General features: G+C 38.5%; 1 protein-coding gene across 50 annotated transcripts; it reads right to left on the reverse strand.

The window, feature by feature from the left end:
- Positions 1-447: 447 nt before the first annotated feature.
- LOC104734242 (uncharacterized) lies at positions 448-11,580 on the reverse strand. Of its 50 annotated transcripts, XM_087482471.1 has the most exons (30): positions 11,327-11,580; positions 10,946-11,073; positions 10,619-10,849; positions 10,481-10,515; positions 10,368-10,396; positions 9,961-10,143; positions 9,820-9,889; positions 9,585-9,669; positions 9,065-9,137; positions 8,895-8,946; positions 8,697-8,757; positions 8,500-8,591; positions 8,343-8,414; positions 8,175-8,266; positions 7,962-8,060; positions 7,689-7,801; positions 7,524-7,569; positions 7,217-7,255; positions 7,025-7,096; positions 6,882-6,952; positions 3,177-6,481; positions 2,903-2,941; positions 2,735-2,790; positions 2,483-2,634; positions 2,061-2,295; positions 1,929-1,983; positions 1,768-1,835; positions 1,090-1,190; positions 915-1,009; positions 448-764 (listed from the first exon to the last, which is right to left on the reverse strand). In XM_087482471.1, the coding sequence occupies exons 19-21, from the start codon at positions 7,084-7,086 to the stop codon at positions 4,443-4,445; spliced, it is 2,172 nt and encodes a 723-aa protein (XP_087338597.1). In that variant the 5' UTR covers positions 7,087-7,096; positions 7,217-7,255; positions 7,524-7,569; positions 7,689-7,801; positions 7,962-8,060; positions 8,175-8,266; positions 8,343-8,414; positions 8,500-8,591; positions 8,697-8,757; positions 8,895-8,946; positions 9,065-9,137; positions 9,585-9,669; positions 9,820-9,889; positions 9,961-10,143; positions 10,368-10,396; positions 10,481-10,515; positions 10,619-10,849; positions 10,946-11,073; positions 11,327-11,580; the 3' UTR covers positions 448-764; positions 915-1,009; positions 1,090-1,190; positions 1,768-1,835; positions 1,929-1,983; positions 2,061-2,295; positions 2,483-2,634; positions 2,735-2,790; positions 2,903-2,941; positions 3,177-4,442. The 50 variants fall into 50 exon arrangements, with proteins under 50 accessions (XP_087338597.1, XP_087338587.1, XP_087338584.1 ...); XM_087482461.1 differs by having other exon boundaries at positions 448-1,009; positions 1,929-2,295; positions 9,995-10,143; XM_087482458.1 differs by having other exon boundaries at positions 448-1,009; positions 1,929-2,295; positions 9,065-9,383; positions 9,995-10,143.
- Positions 11,581-12,684: the final 1,104 nt, after the last annotated feature.

Genomic DNA, 12,684 nt, shown 5'->3' on the forward strand with positions numbered 1-12,684 from the left:
AATTGCTTAGTCCCTACCTGTATATGCCTCTTGACAGTCTACAACCTCTCATACAGTTTCTGACCCATCTTCTGAAGAATCAGAGCGCAGCACAGAAACACATGCAAGCCCCCAGTGGTTATGAATATGAACATAAATCATAAGCTTGCTTACTAGCGATGAAGGGGAATCATAAAATAACTGTGTTTTCTATTATTATTATCTATCAAACAACTATTATGGTGTTCTGTACAAAATTGCCATCATTTTCAAATTAACCAGTTTCACGTTTCTTTTTATTACAACAAAACCATTCAGAACAGAGAACACCTAGCAAGCTTTTTACCTAGTCCTTCTGATTTCTTGCTCATTGGGTTCTCAAGTCATGTCAAAAGTTTTACCTGGAGACCGCTGTGTTTAACGATCTTATGTAATCTTGTTTACACATATGGTTTAGAGAGAGTTGGGTGAACTGGAATAAGAATGGTATTGATGTAGCTATGATCTTTTTAAGTCTTTCCATTTTGATGTGGCTAATAAAGTAACATTGAATCAAATTCAAACGCAGTATAGAAGAAACTAGTGATGCATCTGCAGAATACATTAAAGAACAAAGGGGCATCATAGATTGTGATTAAAGCAGAGGGATTGAAAAGGAGGAGCTCACTGTTGCCATTAAAGCTGTTCGGGGGACTACTCAAGGAACCTCCTATATCAGAGACCAAAACCACATAGACAGTGGAGACAACACTGCAGAGAAACAAAGCTGCCTGCCTATTGACACACTAAGAAAAGTTGATTATCTATGAATGTCGTTGTCCGTATAACGTTGGTTCAAGTAAGACGTTAGTTATCTTTTCAACAAGCATTGCACATATCTATATACGATATGTATCCAACATGCATATATGTAGACAATATATAATAAAAGTTACCTGATAACACCGATGGCAACACATATCAGCCATTGTTTCCAGTCAAGCTTTGTTGTCGAAGCGAATTAACCGAGGAACTCAACAATAATGATTACCTGACAAATGAATACAAGGCGGTTTTGGTTTAATGTGGAAGGAACAAGGGTTTATTAAGATGGACCAAACTACAATTTACCTGGAGGACAAGAGTTTTGGCTATTATATACCCATGAAGAGACGATTCTTGATCACACCTTTGAAGCTGCTCTTTGATATGATTGACCTCTTCAAGTGGCCCTGTAAAGAAGACAAACAACTTCTGTGAGAAAGGAACAAGTCTTAAAGGAGTCAAGAGATAAACAGAGGAGATAAAACCTAGAGACTCACTAAACGAAGAAGAAGAAGAGTCAAAGAGGAGAAGAAACGTGAACAGAAGAAGTCAACATAAGAAATAATGTTTTGTGGTTTTTAGGTCTAGATGTGTTTGGGACTGCAGAAGTGATTTTTCCCCAACAGAAAATGTCTAGTTGGTTTTGTTGTGGCCCATTCGTAGAAGTAGTTTGATGTACTCTAAGCTAAGTACTACAGTCAGAATAATTAGAGAAGTTGCTAGGTCTGATTCGGAACAGTGGAGAGTTGTTGGGAGTTGCTGTAGCCTAAACACAAGTGGTGTTGCTTGTGTAAGTGATCCTAGGTGTCTAGAGTTAAGGTGAAAAGATATATGCAAGTGTGTGTAGTTAGTAAAAACTCTATTAGGTATGTGTGTAAGAAGAGTTGTAAGGTTATGGATGTAATGAAATGAAACAAGTTTAAGTAAAATCGATTTCTAAGAGAAAAGAGTGGAAAATTAAAGTAAGACTGAGTGAAAACATACCTGAAGATATGAGCAAGAGTTCAACATGGTATCAGAGCTCAACTTGATAGATAGCTAGGAGCCTGTGCCTGTTAAAGCAAGAAACAAGAAAAGTGAAGAAGTCAGAACAAGAATTACCAAAGAAAAAACCAGAAAAGAAAACGAGAGAGATGGCGATAAACCTGCAATTATCTCAACTTGTTATAGTCTTTGATGGCCAGAATTACGAGTTCTGGTCTGCAAGAATGAAAACTACACTCATGAATAAAGATATCTGGGATGTTGTCAAAGATGGAGTACCGAGCCGAACCTACATACAACTCCTACAGCAGAAAAAGGAGTAGATACAGGAAATTGTAAGGCTCGCTTAAATCCAAAGACATTGCTGCCCTTCAACTCATTCAGCATGGTGTAGCAGACATCGTCTTTGATGAAGTCCTCTCTGAAACTTAAGCACATCAAGCCTGGAAACTCTTGGAGCAATCCTACCAAGGTAATGAAAAGTTCAAAACTGTTGAACTTCAATCCCTAAGAAGAGAGTTTGAAAATCTGAAAAGGAGAAAAAGTCAAAGCATATTCTGATAGGATCCAAGCTGTAGCAAATCAAATGAGAGCATTAGGAGAAGGCAAAACTAACTTTGATTTAGTTGTCAAAATGCTTGCTTCTATGCCTAAAAGCTATGCTTCCTTATCCTTTCTAATGGAAGAAACTAAAGATCTAAAGACTGTCACTTACGCTGAACTAATTGACTCCTTGGAAGCACACGGGAAGCCAATGCTGCAACTTCTCAGAGTAGGCTCAGAGGCACATGCATCTGAAGTTAATATTCCACACTCCACAGCAATAGCCCTGGCATTTTGGATATTGTCACCCATCACCACACGGACCTGAAAATCAACATATATCATCAAGCGTTATTAACAAGCTAAACAATAAATTTTCGTCATTGACCTTTTTCAAGAATATATAATCGAACAAAGGAAGTACCTTGACACCAGCATTTTGACACAAACTGAATCTTTGATTCCTGGTCTACATGGATCCTGTGCACATTTCAAACATTTCAATAAGAAACACTACCAAGAATATTGTAGGACATGACATGTAGATTGCAAAATGAAAAAGACAACTCCATAAATTAAAACCATGACTAACCTCCAGAGCATGATTCCGATGTTGACAAGGATCACCTCCCTGAAAACAACAGCTGAGAAATATTAGATTGAACCTATCACTCTCGGTAAGCAATTTCAAGACATAACTCTAATACACAACACTGAAAACATCAAAAGAAACAAACACAACCTAGAAAACAACACACACTTGAGTTGATAATATAACAGCAGAAAGTGTCAAGACTCACACAAGAGGCAAGCGAAAACATAATTGAGGAAGAACTAGATAGAGAATGGAAGAGAGAATGACTCACCAGAGAAAACTTTAAGCAATGGACAGAGAAAAGACAAGAAGCTTGATGACTTGCTGCTCGTAGTCAATTTTTGTGATGCTTCATCCGTTTTCGCCTCTGAGTTGCTGATACGTTTTGCTTATAGAAATGGATATGATAGATTATAGAACTGGAATTACAAAAGAACTGAGGATTTTGTTAATGGAGCTCCTCCCACTCCCCCTAAAAGACCTCACCAAATACCCGATAAAGCTCTCTAACCCTCTCCACATTGTATATATAGATAGACAAAAGAAATAAGCTAAACCAGCCCCGGTTTACTCTCACACTAAACCTTTGTTAAGTTGATACTTAAGAAAAATATGATTAAGCCATTGAACTGCTTCTATCAATACCCCTGCCTTTGAAAACAACCTTGTCCTCAAGGTTGAAATGAGCAAACTGTTTAGCCAACCCCTTCTTTGAGCTTCCCAGGACATTCAAAATATGGCATCACTTCCCGCTTCAGCAACAACTCTTCATGCCCTGTTTTCAGATTGTCCCTGGCCTCCAAATCCAAATTCAGCTCTGATCTGACTTGGAGATTTTCCTTTAGCTGCGCCAACATTACGTCTCTTGCTTGTATCAGAGTCTCACACGTCAACATGTCTTCAATTTCGTCATGACTAATATTCTCTGCGAAAGAGGACACTGAACTAGGCAACATGATTATCTGTTTGGCCGTGACATCATCCAGTTGAAACACCATTTCTATCTCCCAAGGTTTTTGCTCCAGATAACGAATTTTCCACGCCATGCCATTCTTTTCTTTTTCCCGTTCAGCCACCTTGTTTAGATAGACAACAAGAAACCCCCTCTCCATCAGCTTAACTTCTATTTTTCCACTAATAACAGCCACACTGATTTTTAGCACTATTTGAAATTCATTCGCCCTTCCACTTGCAGTAGTGTAGGCAAACCCATCCACTTGCAGTATTGTAGGTAAATGAAACTGTATGCTTCTGTTTGCTGAGACCTCCATTGCAGCAACAATTTCCAGAGAAGAATCATCACCACCCATGAAACCTGCACTAAGAACCAAGGGAACTATCTCCAGGCTAACACCCTGCCTCCCATCCAACGCTTTCAAGCCCGCACTAAATAGTTCTTCAATTCCCAGCACTGACAACTGAATCCATTTGTTAACGTCAATGCAAACTGCATGTCTTGTGGTAGCAATGGCAAGCTCTTTACCGAGCGATAAGGCCCATGTTCTTTTGAAATATGTTGTTTCCATTAACCCTTTGCCTAGTGGAGTTTCTTCTTTCGTATACGTTCGCAACACCCAAGTGTTCCTGTACTTCTTTTTAAATTTGACTCTCTTCCCACTTGGCTCTCATTCCCGCTTGTCATGGAGTGCTTCTTATCAACTGTCATCATCCTCAACACCAGCTTTACACCAATCAATGCATAGACACAATTGTTGAACTTAGTAAGGTTTCGGTTACACTTCAGCCTTGTTCTCTTCATCACTCTGAAAATCTGCTCAACAAAAGCTCCCTTTGAGTGAAGAGTAAAGAACATCATTAATTTCTTCTTGTGCTTATGTCGAAATTTGTGTCTCTTTCTGCTAGTACAGCTCATCCTCTCCTTAGCTATGTTGACTCCAATTATTAGTACATCAATGAAAATTTCCTGAAACTGACTGTCCCATTCTGCAAAAGACGTTACAACACTCCTTATCTCCTTCTTAGGTAACTTCAATGGCCATATCTTGTCAGCCACTTGGTCAGTGGTCATGTTTCTCATGTTACTAAAGCTTGTTAGCCCCTGTGATTCTCTCACTGCCCAAGTTTTATGACCTTTGCACTTGTTCTTCCCCAGATGTCGAAGTAGCTTCTCCACGTGCAGCACCTTGAATCTGTATTTGAGCTTGTTGTAGAATCTCTTCTTTTTCCTCTTAAGTTGATCATTGAAATCCCTCTGGTGAAGAGAATCGATTTGTGCATTCTTCCTAAGCTTGTTTTTGACTTTCTCTTTGAACTTTGTTCCTTGGTTCCACTTTTTGGAGGATGTCTTCTCCCTTGTGATTCTACTTTTATTCCGCAGTCTATCATCAGGCACTTGGAAACAGTCTACTTTGTTCCCAATTTGTGACTTCTTCGTCTTTACCTTAGCTTCCCACAACAGCAGCCTATCAATCCCAACACAAACACACATCACTCTTTTACATCCTTCCATTCCCATCCTGTTTTGAATTTTGAAGTCTCTCTTCATGTCAGACTGAAATTTGAGTTGGTCATTGTTCTTTGGTTTGAACTTGCACCTCCTAAACTTACCACATTTCATCTTTTCCCTTTTTCTCACTCCTTGACCTTTCCATGGTCTCTCAACAACCAGTAAATGTGTATCTTTGTTCACTTTGGCTTTTAATTTCTCCTCTTCCCTCCTGGCTTTTCCTCTATTGATATTCTTCTGGAATTGAGTAGGCATAGGTTCCACTTTTTCAGCTTTGTATTTAAACCCCTTAGCCTTTGTGAACTTCTTCTGATATCTCCTATTCTTTCTTCTAGACATTTTGCCGAACAACTGGTACGCATTATTTAGCTGAGCTGCTTGTTCCTTATGGCTTTGTTGTCTCTCTAAACCATGTGAGAAATGAGGTCTCAAGTTACCATGTATGCTCTTGGCCAACGCTGTCATAACATCTCTATCTCCAATAAGATTATAAAAATTCTCAAATCTAGTCGTTGGAAGCCTCTTCCATCTCTTCCTCTTCTTCTTTGTGTTCCATTTTCTTCTATTAGGCATTTCATCGAACACTTGGAAGGCATTTTCACCTCTGTTGGCCTCCATCTGTTTTTCTTCCTCATGTGCGTGCGTCTCTCCATTCTTTATGTCAGCAAACCCACTTTTAATCTCCTCACAGTCAGAAGCTACCTTCTCCTTCTTCTCACCACTTAGATTTGGGGTTTCAAACTGTTCTTCAGTCTCAAGGAGATATTTCTCTAGCCTATCTAAATAGCTTGACCATCTGCTCACCTTAGAGTCAAATTCATCACTCTGCGTGTAAACAGTCACAATACTCTCTTTTCCTTTGCTGAATCGTTGAAGCAGACCCATCTTGATCTCATTCCAGCTAGTGAACGCAGTCCGTGACTCTTGGAACCACAATAGAGCATCATCTTCCATAAATCCATATGCAAAAGAAATCTTCGTCTCTTCCGTGAATCCATGGTCCGTGAAGTAATCTTCAACCCATGAAATCCACATCGCTGGATCTTCATCGCCATAATAAACATGAATCTCCACAGAACCATCACTATCTCCCATTGGGTCGAGCTGCTCTGATACCAATTTGATACGTTTTGCTTATAGAAATGGATATGATAGATTATAGAACTGGAATTACAAAAGAACTGAGGATTTTGTTAATGGAGCTCCTCCCACTCCCCCTAAAAGACCTCACCAAATACCCGATAAAGCTCTCTAACCCTCTCCACATTGTATATATAGATAGACAAAAGAAATAAGCTAAACCAGCCCCGGTTTACTCTCACACTAAACCTTTGTTAAGTTGATACTTAAGAAAAATATGATTAAGCCATTGAACTGCTTCTATCAGTTGCATGTCCCGTTTCTTGAATTTTGTTTCGAGAATCGATGAGGTCGATGAGAACGAAACGTGGATGATGGAAACGACGCAATCGGACAACATAGATATAGGGCAAGAGACCAGTTAGTAACCTGATGTTTCTCTCATCGAACCTGGACGATCTGCATCAGACCTGATGTTTCTCTCATCGAACCTGGACGATCTGCATCAGAGGTATTTAATTTCACTTATATAGAAAGAAAGAAAAAAAATCGGTTAAGAGGAAGAACACTACCTGAAGATGTAGCGCCGAGAAGACAACGATCCATCAGAACCATCACTGACAGAGCAAAACATCCTCCGCAATCTAATATAACAGATCCAAGAGGTAAAAATCACATGAACTAAGAATATGATCAAACATTAGAAATAGGTGCAGCATGATAGATACATAGGTAAAAAAAAAGGAAAGAGACCAGTTAGTAACCTGTTTCCAAGATGATTTTGTCACCTTCTGCTTGCGCATCTTATAAGAAGTGTTAAGAGGAAGAACAAAACCAAGAGAAGAAGCAAAGCATCAAAAGCCATTATCCAAAACCAAACCCAAAGAAGAATTCACAAGTAGGAACGAACTAGATGATCGTGAGCCACATTGCAAACTTACCCGTCCCTCCAAATTGTTGCTTTTTATGATTTAAAAAGGCAACTACAGAGAGGTTCTGGTCTTTAGCTTATCAGTGGACCAGCTTAGGCTAGCAACTAATGAGACTAATTTGTTCACAGAATATACTTACCCGTAAGCGAGAGTCAAGTGACATCTACATGGTAATCTAAGTCATCCTGCATGGAAGAAAGGCAGATTTCATTAGAACAAGAATTCAAAATCAACAAAATGAACAACAGCGGCCATTTCTTATGTTAATTCAGTTAATAATCACAAGCTGTGTAAGTAACATTACCTTCTCCTGAAGACTTTTTTTTTCTTGCCCCCGCATTTTAGTACCGATAGTTTGTTGCTTCTAAGAGCCGCCAGCATCGGAATGAATTTCCCGGCCAAAGCAAAAGATGCCAACTGGTCAAATTAAAAAAGTTCAACTTAGACGTTTGTTATGTTTTCAACAAGCATTGCACATAGATGAGTCGGTGAAAGCTCACTATAACACTCGGAAGTAATTCACAAATCAACAGAGACACAATCAATAATCACTAGCCAAACGCAATAATCAGAACACCTGAATCTACCAGAGATGGAAGCTCCAAGTTCGTCCCTATTGAAAGATAACTAGGCAAAAGCTTGAAACTTTCAGTTTTTGCTTTCTATGCAATCTACACTGAAAACAACAAACATATAAAGCCACCACACAAACTCATGATGTACAAATGCAAGGAAGTGTAGGCAAGGAAGCCGAAACAGAACTTCCACTTTGCAACATCAAAAGTCGTACGCAATGATAATGACTTCATCTCAAACAGAAGCAATTAGTATCACTATAACACTAGGAATAGATTCAGCAATTAATCCCAGTGCCTCGACGGTCTGCATCAAAGAGACAGAGATATTTAATTTCACTTATTTAGAAAGAACAAAAATCGGTTAAGAGGAAGAACACTACCTGAAGATGTAGCGCAGAGAAGGAAACGATCCATCAGAACCATCACTGACTGAGCAAAGCATCCTTCACAATCTAAAATAAGAGATCCAATATCACATATATATATAAGATATGTATCCAACATGCATAAATGTAAACAATATATAATAAAAATGACCTGATAACACCGATGGCACCGCACATCAGCCATTAATTCCAGTTAAGTTCTGTTGTGGAAGCGAATTTACCGAGGAACTCCACAATGATTATCTGGCAAACGAGTACAAGGCGGTTTTGATTTGATGTGTGGAAGGAACAAGGGTTTATGAAATGTAAATTACAATATTTATTAAGATGGACCAAATTACTATTTACCTGGAGGAGAAGAGTTATTATATCCATGAAGGCAAAATAAATCCTCTTTCTGCTTCAGATCCTACACGGAGGCAAAATAAATCATCCACTGAAAACAAAAGATACACAAGACAGAGACACATATCATAAATTTCATATATCAGTGAATTTAAATGCTCTACGTATCAGTATTACAACAGGTGCAGAAAAGATATGTACCTTGTGCAGCAGCAACCTCTCTCCGCTTCAGATCCTACACAGACGCAATCAACTGAAAAGAAAGATACACAAGACACCTTTAAACTGGCTTTCCTTAATCACAAAAAGTTTTAAAATATGCCTCAATTTCTTCAGGAACTGCAAAGGTGCTGCTTGAGTTAAAGTTTCACCTGCTTTCGTCGTCAAAGCTCAGCTTCTTTGGCTTGGAGCTCCTTCTCTTTCTTTTTTTCAAATCATGTACACCTAACAATGAAAGGATAAAATAGGAAAAATCATTTAAACTAATTCAAGAGTATCCACCAAATCACAAAAAAATGAACACTGTCTAGTCCACTGTCAATCAAATTCTGTGTACTAGAGCTCGGCCTGTCATGAGGAATGTGAACAGTACGACCATAGCCAAAACCAGCAGGAACAGTCCCCTTGATTCCAAAAAGAATGTAGAATCACTACACACCGAAAACAGTTCAAAGACGAATACAGGAGCACCTAGCCATTATTATAAGAATCAAATATAAATTACCAAGTACCAATTCAGGGATAAATGTTATGAAATTTCAGTATATTGTTATGAAACTTGTTCATTCTTCAAACAATCAACGAGGAAAACAGATGCATGTCAGATGGCATGCAATCAAGTGTTTAATGCACACATACAACTTTCTCTAGGGGAGAAAAGAAGCTTTGTACCTGCTTAGAAACTTCCGTTGAAGCTTTTGAAGATGTCTCATGCATGCTGCTGGTTAGTCCTTACCATTGTTTGAAGATGTGTTTCCTGCAACGGTAAGAAAATGAACCAAAAAAGGATTAGAATTGGTTGCATTGAATATAAACCAAGAAAAGAAAAAAGAAGATTACTATTGGTTGAGTAAAATTGAAACAGAACAAAGTAAAGAAAGGAAGATAGGTTATTGAGATAACTTACAGAGAAAAAAGAGCAGTTTTCTCCATCGGAGGGAAGGGAACTTCATACTTCAAACCATATATCTTCGATCCTGCACACTGAATCAGAAGATTACTATTGGTTGAGTAAAGAAAGGTAAGAGAGGATACTGAGATTACTTACAAAGCAAGAAGAGGATTCATTAGGGCCACATTACCATCTTCATCGATGTAACTTCTGCATGATGCCAGGAAAATTTCAGAAGCTCCTTTCCAGTGTGAACATAGGTATCACTCTCCACTGTCTCAGAGTTCCACGGCGGCGATGACTTCAAAAGGAAGTTAGACGCAATCCAGGATTTTCAATCTATTGTTAACAAGCAACAAGCAACGATGGTGAAGAATGAGGAATGAAAGGGACCAAATAATATGACTCATGGCATCAACAACTAGTAACACTTCTGTTGGATTTAGAAATTTCCTCAAGTCTTTTAGTTCGTCCATCATGCCTTTATCTATGTGTCACAAAGAGTCAACTAAAGCTGCAATAGACTTATGATACAACAATGAATTTGAAGGACGAAAGATTACCTCAAGCCTCCCTGCAGTATCCATGATAACTACATAGACAGTGGCACTACTCTTTTCAGGACTAAAACTGCAATAGATATATGATACAATGAGTCTCAGAGATGAAAGATTACCTGAAGCGAAGCCTCCCTGCAGTTCTCCCTTTTCTCTGTCCGACATATTTAAAATAAAGAATAAGACAACCAAAATCGAGTTTTATGAAATGCTATTTGTCTGTTTAATGGAATGGAATAAAGGAACAGAGAAAATACCTGGTGTCATCACTTCAATCATTGCTGTTTCCATGACTTAAAGATTCTTTTCTGCTACTCGGCTATGTGCTGGACTCACTTTCCCCATTCTGGGAATCATTCCAATTTCCAAGAACTCGTGTCATCGAACCCATTAGCGCACCAGTACGTGTCTGCTTTGGGAAATCGTTGATGTCAGAACTTTGCACTCATTATCTTCTTCTATAGATCTTCAGCATCTTCTTGACGCATCTACAAAGACAGATGAAGAAGAATTCAGTGTAGAGAGACAGAGAGGGGAAAGAGAAAAATGAACTTTTAATATCTCCGACCTGCACAATGACTTACCTGAAGCCTCCCTGCAGTATCCATGATAACTGCATAAGTCTTTTTTTAGCTTCTTTTAGACCTTCCTTATTAGCTATACATCTGCAGGTTTTAACATCAGTCCCTGCTACATAAACGGGCACACCAACCTGAAACAAAGAGAGCATATCAGGGAATATTGAATATATAGAAACGAATATCATCACATTTTCACACAGAGGTTCTCTGAAGACATTGATTCTACTACTTCTTTAAGTAATGCAATAACGTTCTGACTCAATCATGGCCGTTGATTCCCCCCCCCCCCCCAGACAATTGAATAAGACAGACTTAACAAAGAAAATGCTACTAAGGCAAAAAAATTCATGATTTGGTAAAAATTGATAATTGTATAATGAATACCTGTAAAATTGATAATTGAAGCCTCGCTGAGAATGAATCCACCCCACCCAAATCTAGAGTGATACTCAACTGTACACAACACCGTTGCCGGGAAAAAACGAATCCACCCCACCCAACCCTCCCCTCAATCTATCCCCGGAGAGAAGCTCCAACATCATCATGGAGACATGTGATTGTAGCCTCTCTAAGGGCTCTTTTAACTCGTACGATTACGAATCGTCTCCACTCCGATCTATCTCTCCTCTTCTTCGTAGCTACAAAGAAAAAAAAAAAAGAAAAAACATTAAAAAAGTTATTATTATTAAAAAAAGAAAAAAAAAAAAAAAAAAAAAGGACGAATAATTTACCAAGGCTTCGTAGGTAGTCATTGTTTATTGGGCTGAAATTGTTGTTATTGGGCTTTCCTCTGTTTCGTGAACAGCTTCATTACACAAAACAAATCCTTCTCTGAGCATATTGCGAAAACAGTTTTCACCAGAAGCTCCAGAACCTTGAGTACCGTATATATCATAACAATGTTTTACCTCTTATTCAGTCAAATGTATCATAACGAAAAGACAAAAAAAAAAAAAAAAAGAAGAAGAGCACATACCTGCTGCCTTCTTTAGGCTAATCGTAGGAACTTCCTCCACCAATCTAAGCCAACAAGACGCCACTAAGAATCAGGACCAAACAAAGTGCTTGCAGCAAACCAGAAGGACATGAATTCACTCTTGATGCCGTCAGCCTTAAGTATCATAAGATTGACTCCCTATTACAAAGCAAACAATTCACGAAGATATATGAAACATTGATATAAGATTAAGTAGAGATGTTTTGGTAATATCTTGAACTAAAATGCAAATGATAACAACACATAGGCATTAGGCAAGATAGACACAAATATGGCAACTTACAGTGTAGCCTGAACCTTGAGCACCGTATCCAACTCGCTCGCTCATATGATCCAACAGCGTCGTAAGTAACACACACACACCCTTTTCCTGCATATTATAAATCAAGAATAAAATATCACACAATGTTATGTTGTACCTCTTCTACAGTCACATGCATCATAACCAAAAAAAAGAAAAGAAACGAGAAGAAGAGCATCTTAACTTTCTCGTCAATCCCTGCCTCCTACAAATCAAACGTTTTGGAGAGAAGAAGCTGTCCCATTACACACCTCCCATTGGAGAGAAGAAGAAGTCTTTGATATCTTTTAAGAAAAACATATATCTGATATATGCATAGGAAGAAAAATATTTGATCAAAAGAACAAAGGATACTTCACCATGTGTGTCTGCATTTGAGAAATGAAACCTTCTGCAATATTTTCACATCAGTCTAAAGCCAGAAGAAGCCAACACACTTTTTTC

The sequence above is a fragment of the Camelina sativa genome, chromosome 13, assembly GCF_030686135.1.
Source record: "Camelina sativa cultivar CO46 ecotype springtype chromosome 13, ASM3068613v1".
NCBI classification, from domain to species: Eukaryota; Viridiplantae; Streptophyta; class Magnoliopsida; order Brassicales; family Brassicaceae; genus Camelina; species Camelina sativa.

Coding starts and splice junctions, on each gene's coding strand:
- LOC104734242 (XM_087482461.1), bottom strand. CDS start 7,086: ATGTTTTGCTCTGTCAGTGATGGTTCTGATGGATCGTTGTCTTCTCGG. Junction 6,953..7,024: donor TCTCGGCGCTACATCTTCAG/GTAGTGTTCTTC, acceptor CCTCTGATGCAG/ATCGTCCAGGTTCGATGAGA. Junction 6,482..6,881: donor TTCGATGAGAGAAACATCAG/GTTACTAACTGG, acceptor AATTGGTATCAG/AGCAGCTCGACCCAATGGGA.